This window comes from Hermetia illucens, chromosome 2 (assembly GCF_905115235.1).
Source record: "Hermetia illucens chromosome 2, iHerIll2.2.curated.20191125, whole genome shotgun sequence".
Taxonomy (NCBI): domain Eukaryota; kingdom Metazoa; phylum Arthropoda; class Insecta; order Diptera; family Stratiomyidae; genus Hermetia; species Hermetia illucens.
In genome coordinates, this window is record NC_051850.1 from 178,559,533 (window position 1) to 178,568,351 (window position 8,819).

At 42.2% G+C, this 8,819-nt stretch overlaps 1 protein-coding gene across 1 annotated transcript; it reads left to right on the forward strand.

Moving 5' to 3' along the window:
• Positions 1-7,431: 7,431 nt before the first annotated feature.
• LOC119648224 (uracil phosphoribosyltransferase homolog) lies at positions 7,432-8,510 on the forward strand. Its single transcript, XM_038049840.1, has 3 exons — positions 7,432-7,652; positions 7,715-8,075; positions 8,133-8,510. Exons 1-3 carry the CDS (start codon positions 7,549-7,551, stop codon positions 8,313-8,315), a joined length of 648 nt encoding a protein of 215 aa, XP_037905768.1. The 5' UTR covers positions 7,432-7,548; the 3' UTR covers positions 8,316-8,510.
• The last annotated feature ends 309 nt before the right edge of the window (positions 8,511-8,819 follow it).

Genomic DNA, 8,819 nt, shown 5'->3' on the forward strand with positions numbered 1-8,819 from the left:
TTCCCCAGATTCCTGCAAAAATCAGAAATTTTCCAGGCACCTAGACCCCACAACCTATATACCATTTTGAAGCTCAGACCCTCTGCCTGTAGTAGTGATCACAAATCAAGCTCCTTTTTGCGAAATTCTCAATATTAACGGAGATATAAGCGTTTAAAGTTTTTCCCCAGATTCCTGCAAAAATCAGAAATTTTCCAGGCACCTAGACCCCACAACCTATATACCATTTTGAAGCTCAGACCCTCTACCAGTAGTAGTGATCACAAATTAAGCTCCTTTTTGCGAAATTCTCAATATTAACGGAGATATAAGCGTTTAAAGTTTTTCCCCAGATTCCTGCAAAAATCAGAAATTTTCCTCGCACCTAGACCCCACAACCTATATACCATTTTGAAGCTCAGACCCTCTACCTGTAGTAGTGATCACAAATCAAGCTCCTTTTTGCGAAATTCTCAATATTAACGGAGATATAAGCGTTTAAAGTTTTTCCCCAGATTCCTGCAAAAATCAGAAATTTTCCAGGCACCTAGACCCCACAACCTATATACCATTTTGAAGCTCAGACCCTTCTACCTGTAGTAGTGATCACAAATTAAGCTCCTTTTTGCGAAATTCTCAATATTAACGGAGATATAAGCGTTTAAAGTTTTTTCCCCAGATTCCTGCAAAAATCAGAAATTTTCCTCGCACCTAGACCCCACAACCTATATACCATTTTGAAGCTCAGACCCTCTACCTGTAGTAGTGATCACAAATCAAGCTCCTGTTTGCGAAATTCTCAATATTAACGGAGATATAAGCGTTTTAAAGTTTTTCCCCAGATTCCTGCAAAAATCAGAAATTTTCCAGGCACCTAGACCCCACAACCTATATACCATTTTGAAGCTCAGACCCTCTACCAGTAGTAGTGATCACAAATTAAGCTCCTTTTTGCGAAATTCTCAATATTAACGGAGATATAAGCGTTTAAAGTTTTTCCCCAGATTCCTGCAAAAATCAGAAATTTTCCTCGCACCTAGACCCCACAACCTATATACCATTTTGAAGCTCAGACCCTCTACCTGTAGTAGTGATCACAAATCAAGCTCCTTTTTGCGAAATTCTCAATATTAACGGAGATATAAGCGTTTAAAGTTTTTCCCCAGATTCCTGCAAAAATCAGAAATTCTCCAGGCACCTACACCCCACAACCTATATACCATTTTGAAGCTCAGACCCTCTACCTGTAGTAGTGATCACAAATTAAGCTCCTTTTTGCGAAATTCTCAATATTAACGGAGATATAAGCGTTTAAAATTTTTCCCCAGATTCCTGCAAAAATCAGAAATTTTCCAGGCACCTAGACCCCACAACCTATATACCATTTTGAAGCTCAGGCCCTCTACCTATAGTAGTGATCACAAATTAAGCTCCTTTTTGCGAAATTCTCAATATTAACGGAGATATAAGCGTTTAAAGTTTTTCCCCAGATTCTTTCAAAAATCAGAAATTTTCCAGGGACCTAGACCCCACAACCTATATACCATTTTGAAGCTCAGACCCTCTACCAGTAGTAGTGATCACAAATTAAGCTCCTTTTTGCGAAATTCTCAATATTAACGGAGATATAAGCGTTTAAAGTTTTTCCCCAGATTCCTGCAAAAATCAGAAATTTTCCAGGCACCTAGACCCCACAACCTATATACCATTTTGAAGCTCAGACCTTCTACCTGTAGTAGTGATCACAAATTAAGCTCCTTTTTGCGAAATTCTCAATATTAACGGAGATATAAGCGTTTAAAGTTTTTCCCCAGATTCCTGCAAAAATCAGAAATTTTCCTCGCACTTAGACCCCACAACCTATATACCATTTTGAAGCTCAGACCCTCTACCTGTAGTAGTGATCACAAATTAAGCTCCTTTTTGCGAAATTCTCAATATTAACGGAGATATAAGCGTTTAAAATTTTTCCCCAGATTCCTGCAAAAATCAGAAATTTTCCAGGCACCTAGACCCCACAACCTATATACCATTTTGAAGCTCAGACCCTCTACCAGTAGTAGTGATCACAAATTAAGCTCCTTTTTGCGAAATTCTCAATATTAACGGAGATATAAGCGTTTAAAGTTTTTCCCCAGATTCCTGCAAAAATCAGAAATTTTCCAGGCACCTAGACCCCACAACCTATATACCATTTTGAAGCTCAGACCCTCTACCTGTAGTAGTGATCACAAATTAAGCTCCTTTTTGCGAAATTCTCAATATTAACGGAAATATAAGCGTTTAAAGTTTTTCCCCAGATTCCTGCAAAAATCAGAAATTTTCCAGGCACCTAGACCCCACAACCTATATACCATTTTGAAGCTCAGACCCTCTACCAGTAGTAGTGATCACAAATTAAGCTCCTTTTTGCGAAATTCTCAATTTTAACGGAGATATAAGCGTTTAAAGTTTTTCCCCAGATTCCTGCAAAAATCAGAAATTTTCCAGGCACCTAGACCCCACAACCTATATACCATTTTGAAGCTCAGACCCTCTACCTGTAGTAGTGATCACAAATGAAGCTCCTTTTTGCGAAATTCTCAATATTAACGGAGATATAAGCGTTTAAAGTTTTTCCCCAGATTCTTTCAAAAATCAGAAATTTTCCAGGCACCTACACCCCACAACCTATATACCATTTTGAAGCTCAGACCCTCTACCAGTAGTAGTGATCACAAATTAAGCTCCCTTTTGCGAAATTCTCAATATTAACGGAGATATAAGCGTTTAAAGTTTTTCCCAGATTCCTGCAAAAATCAGAAATTTTCCAGGCACCTAGACCCCACAACCTATATACCATTTTGAAGCTCAGACCCTCTACCTGTAGTAGTGATCACAAATGAAGCTCCTTTTTGCGAAATTCTCAATATTAACGGAGATATAAGCGTTTAAAGTTTTTCCCCAGATTCTTTCAAAAATCAGAAATTTTCCAGGCACCTACACCCCACAACCTATATACCATTTTGAAGCTCAGACCCTCTACCAGTAGTAGTGATCACAAATCAAGCTCCCTTTTGCGAAATTCTCAATATTAACGGAGATATAAGCGTTTAAAGTTTTTCCCCAGATTCCTGCAAAAATCAGAAATTTTCCAGGCACCTAGACCCCACAACCTATATACCATTTTGAAGCTCAGACCCTCTACCAGTAGTAGTGATCACAAATTAAGCTCCTTTTTGCGAAATTCTCAATATTAACGGAGATATAAGCGTTTAAAGTTTTTCCCCAGATTCTTTCAAAAATCAGAAATTTTCCAGGCACCTACACCCCACAACCTATATACCATTTTGAAGCTCAGACCCTCTACCAGTAGTAGTGATCACAAATTAAGCTCCTTTTTGCGAAATTCTCAATATTAACGGAGATATAAGCGTTTAAAGTTTTTCCCCAGATTCCTGCAAAAATCAGAAATTTTCCAGGCACCTAGACCCCACAACCTATATACCATTTTGAAGCTCAGACCCTCTACCTGTAGTAGTGATCACAAATGAAGCTCCTTTTTGCGAAATTCTCAATATTAACGGAGATATAAGCGTTTAAAGTTTTTCCCCAGATTCTTTCAAAAATCAGAAATTTTCCAGGCACCTACACCCCACAACCTATATACCATTTTGAAGCTCAGACCCTCTACCAGTAGTAGTGATCACAAATCAAGCTCCCTTTTGCGAAATTCTCAATATTAACGGAGATATAAGCGTTTAAAGTTTTTCCCCAGATTCCTGCAAAAATCAGAAATTTTCCAGGCACCTAGACCCCACAACCTATATACCATTTTGAAGCTCAGACCCTCTACCTGTAGTAGTGATCACAAATTAAGCTCCTTTTTGCGAAATTCTCAATATTAACGGAGATATAAGCGTTTAAAGTTTTTCCCCAGATTCTTTCAAAAATCAGAAATTTTCCAGGCACCTACACCCCACAACCTATATACCATTTTGAAGCTCAGACCCTCTACCAGTAGTAGTGATCACAAATTAAGCTCCTTTTTGCGAAATTCTCAATATTAACGGAGATATAAGCGTTTAAAGTTTTTCCCCAGATTCCTGCAAAAATCAGAAATTTTCCAGGCACCTAGACCCCACAACCTATATACCATTTTGAAGCTCAGACCCTCTACCTGTAGTAGTGATCACAAATTAAGCTCCTTTTTGCGAAATTCTCAATATTAACGGAGATATAAGCGTTTAAAGTTTTTCCCCTGATTCTTTCAAAAATCAGAAATTTTCCAGGCACCTACACCCCACAACCTATATACCATTTTGAAGCTCAGACCCTCTACCAGTAGTAGTGATCACAAATCAAGCTCCCTTTTGCGAAATTCTCAATATTAACGGAGATATAAGCGTTTAAAGTTTTTCCCCAGATTCCTGCAAAAATCAGAAATTTTCCAGGCACCTAGACCCCACAACCTATATACCATTTTGAAGCTCAGACCCTCTACCTGTAGTAGTGATCACAAATTAAGCTCCTTTTTGCGAAATTCTCAATATTAACGGAGATATAAGCGTTTAAAGTTTTTTCCCCAGATTCCTGCAAAAATCAGAGATTTTCCTAGCACCTAGACCCCACAACCTATATACCATTTTGAAGCTCAGACCCTCTACCTGTAGTAGTGATCACAAATTAAGCTCCTTTTTGCGAAATTCTCAATATTAACGGAGATATAAGCGTTTTAAACTTTTTCTCCAGATTCTCCAGCATCTGCTCATACTTGGTGAGTGTAGCACTGGGTGGACCATAGCAGCTGTAGATGTGGACGCCTTTCGTCTTCACTCTGATGAAGCCCTCCTCCGGGTGCTCCATTATTTCCTGGAAGGCTTGTTCTCCTCAAGCCCATAGCGCTGCTTGGCTCATTTGATCTTTAGCCCAAATACTACCACCGTGGTTTCGATATGGCTCACTTATTATAGCCACGTCGATGTTTTTCTCGCGGATGGTTTGCGAAAGTAGATCCTGGACCGCCTCGCAGTGGTTGGGGTTGATTTGTGTCTACCTCATCTGCGATTTGTGTTAAGGGCTCTCCTGTATTTTGGGCACCTGCTGCTGCCCGAAATGTGCTGATGATCCACACGCTCCTTCCCTTTACACAGTAGGCAATTTGGGTCAGCTCTACAGTCCTTGCTGATGTGGCCTTCCACTCCGCATCTCCTGCAGTGCTTCGACCTGTCATTTGGACTAGTGCATGGCTTCGCAATGTGACCAACGCCAAGGCATCTAAAGCGCCGCTTCAACGCTACCTGTTCCCTAAGACGACACAGAACCCAGTCTATTCTCACTCTCCCTGCTGCTAACAGTTTGAGTACGTTCTCTACTCTTGGCATTCTCTGCTCTAGACTGATGATGGCGGTTTGTGTTCCTCAGTAGGCTTTCCGCAGTGTTTTCACCGCTGACTTGTAGTCCGGCAAGATCCAGCTGCTTCTCCAACACTTCGCGAACCTCCTCCTTCATCGTGATTTCAACTATATCTTTGCAGATTATAGTGATCTCCGGCCTGCTAGCCCTTATGTCGGCTTCCTGTCCTAACGACTTCCCGATTTGATTCAAGAATTTGTCCGTGATTACGTCTTTGGATTTCTTAAGCTCCAACATAGGGTCTCCCTTCTGGGTGCGTCTAATGCGGCTTACATTCTCTCCCAAGTTGGTGAGTTCGGGGTCTGCCTACATTCTCCTAACAATGTCGGTGTATGACCCTTCGCCTCGTTTGGAAATGATAATTACCTCCGGTCTTATCTTCCTCCGATCATTTCTTTTGCAAGGTTGCACTTTCCTCCAAGGTTCCGAATCCGCCTTTGAAGGTCTGGTCTCTTTTCTCGAGGTCGCTGGCAGCTTCAGTCGTGGTTCTCATGAGCCCCGCCTTTTTGGGAGTTGAATTCCATTTTCTTTTCGAGGTTTACTGACGTTCAACTTTTCGCGCAGCCTCTTTCCCGATTTCTCCCCTTTTGTATTTTGAACAGGCATTACTTGAGTTACCTGGTTCACTTTTTCAATCGACGGCTTTCCTCCTCGTTCGTCCTGGGCCTTGCCGTACGCCAAACGGATGCCTCTTATCATGGCCCTTATATTCTGGTGAATGTTCCTTTATGAATTCACACAGCTCCATGATTTTTTACCCTGGACAGTAAAGGCTCCAAGCTGATCGCTCGGGTGATTCGGCGTCAAAGATTCTTCCTCATCGAAGATTTCCACTGCACAATTCCCACTGGGGGTAGCGATCGCGAAGGATTGTGCCCGTGTGGGAGAGGATCTGCGAAGAATCGAGCTCCTTCTGAACAGGTCCGCCAATGGAGCCAGTTCCAGTCCCTCCCGTATACTTGTAACATTAGATGCCACAGTAGCCAAGGTTCCCACTGCTGAGGCACTGCGGTTGTTGGATATCGACGGCCGGGGCCTACTTGTCCACTCCCAAAAACTACCAGTACAGGTCAGAGTGAAATTATGCGGTGTTTCCAACGATTAATTAATTGAAATAATAAAAACTTGTTGTTTCTTTTTCGTTGGTGTGGGTATTTATTCTTGCAAATACCGATATTTCGGGAACCACTTGTTCCCTTCATCAGTGCAAACAAGTTCTTCAAGAAGAACAAGTTCTTGAAGAACTTGTTTGCACTGAAGAAGTGAAGAAGAACTTGTTCTTCTTGAAGAACTTGTTTGCACTGATGAAGGGAACAAGTGGTTCTCGAAATATCGGTTTTTGCAAGAATAAATACCCACACCAACGAAAAAGAAACAACAAGTTTTTATTATTTCTACCAGTACAGGGTTTCCGAATCCCTGGCATATGGCTGGAATTCTTGCTCGAATTGGAGAAAATGAGCACTCCGGTGGCCTTCAATACCATTGTGGAGGAACGCGCGTACATTCCAAAAACCAATTATAGTAAGAATGAAACGAAAGGGTTGTTTTTTGATTAGAGGCAACCTTTTTGTATTTATTCACAGACATCGCTATTTCGGGAGCTGGTAGTTCCCCTCCTTAGTGCTTACAATCTGGGGGAAAGATTGTGATCTACTATTGCTTTTTCATTTCCACATATTTGTAGTTGGTAGTTAAGCTCTTTTTGCGGCACATTTACCCTTTCTCTATCTCACTGAATATGGGGGGTTGCTTTTCGTCTCCTCCACACATCCTCTAATCTTAAATGGGGTGTACTTTGTTATCTACTTTCACCCAATCACACAGCAAATTCACACAACCTTTTTTACCCTTTCTTAGGAAGCAAAACCTCACTATGGAATATATCGTAATCGGCCATAATGAAAAAACTTCGGGCACACACAAAACCATAACGCTTTGATCGCACACTATAAAACTAGGGGAATCCCCGGTAATTTTTGAAACACGACATCTACATTTCAACCAATGCCGCGAACCAGTTCCATTCATCTTTCGCGTAGTTTCACGGTGCATGGATCTTGGGTTGATAACCAAAAACGTCAACGTCACAGCAAGAACCCAAACAAACAGTGAACAGCTGTGTACCCCGGAGTCTCCTCTTTCTGCAATTTATTCGGATTTCCCACCAGCAAAATGTGCACAGGATCGTCTGTTTCGGATGCCTCGTTCGGCCCCAACGTGAAGATCCTCAACAGCAACAGCCAAATTGTGGAGCTGCAGACCATCATTCGTGACAAGTAAGCATTCCTTTGAGGTTATATTGGTTCATTCCATTCATATTTCATCATATTTTCTCCAGAAATACGTCACGCAGCGACTTCAAATTCTACGCCGACCGCCTCATTAGACTCGTGATCGAGGAGAGCTTGAACCAGCTGCCGTATTCCGACTGTTCGGTGGAAACCCCGACCGGGGCGATCTACGATGGTCTGAAGTATCGTTCAGGAAACTGCGGCGTATCAATCGTCCGGTCCGGGGAGGCGATGGAGCAAGGACTGCGAGATTGCTGCCGGTCAATCAGGATTGGGAAAATCCTTGTGGAGTCCGATGCGGACACACACGTTGCCAAAGTTGTGTACGCTCGGTTTCCAGACGACATTGCCCGGCGTCAGGTACTGCTCATGTACCCGATAATGTCCACCGGCAACACAGTATTGCAGGTAGGCCGATTGTCCATTTTGAATAATGTTCTTCTCACGTTGTGGATGTATTTCTAGGCCGTGAACGTGCTCAAGGAACACGGCGTGCCCGAGGACTGTATCATTCTCTCGAACTTGTTCTGCACCCCGATCGCCGCGAAGACAGTGGTTGGGGCGTTCCCGCAGATGAAAATTCTCACCTCGGAGCTGCATCCGGTCGCGCCAAACCACTTCGGCCAGAAGTACTTTGGAACTGACTAGATAGAAACTCGTTTGTGTTCATTTTTTAGTTTGTAGAGTTTTTGTTCGTCTCTAATTTGTGTACATCGCCCGTCAGGCGTCCATAATTTGTGTTCCTCGCCTGGGGAACGTCCCTAGAGCTAAAGTAAAGTAAATACATAATTGTGATAAGATATTATTTATGGAAGATAAAGAAACATGTTGCCTACAATAACAGTTTTCTAGTTTCATTCGAATCTGGCCATGAAATCATAAGTAAATCCGAAAATCTCGTTTTGGTGTTGAGGATTGGCGTACGTTGATGCGATCCTCCGGATTGCTCTACCTTTTAGTCAGCCAGAATCAGATTCCTTGCTACCCTCGCACCGATCAACCTTTGTTTAGGTGCCCTGGTACTGCCAGGGAATCTACAGCTCACGTTACCTAGCATCAGAGGATCCTAGGAACGAGTAGAAACCTTCGCACTTCCGGCAGGAACTGGGATTTTCAGGGCATTTCAACGTATTGTTCGTCAACCTCATATAC

Bases quoted from the DNA above. Each gene is read 5' to 3' on its own strand.
- LOC119648224 (XM_038049840.1), top strand. From the start codon at position 7,549: ATGTGCACAGGATCGTCTGTTTCGGATGCCTCGTTCGGCCCCAACGTG. The intron at 7,653-7,714 runs GTAAGCATTCCT...TATTTTCTCCAG, and splicing joins CAGACCATCATTCGTGACAA to AAATACGTCACGCAGCGACT. The intron at 8,076-8,132 runs GTAGGCCGATTG...ATGTATTTCTAG, and splicing joins CCGGCAACACAGTATTGCAG to GCCGTGAACGTGCTCAAGGA.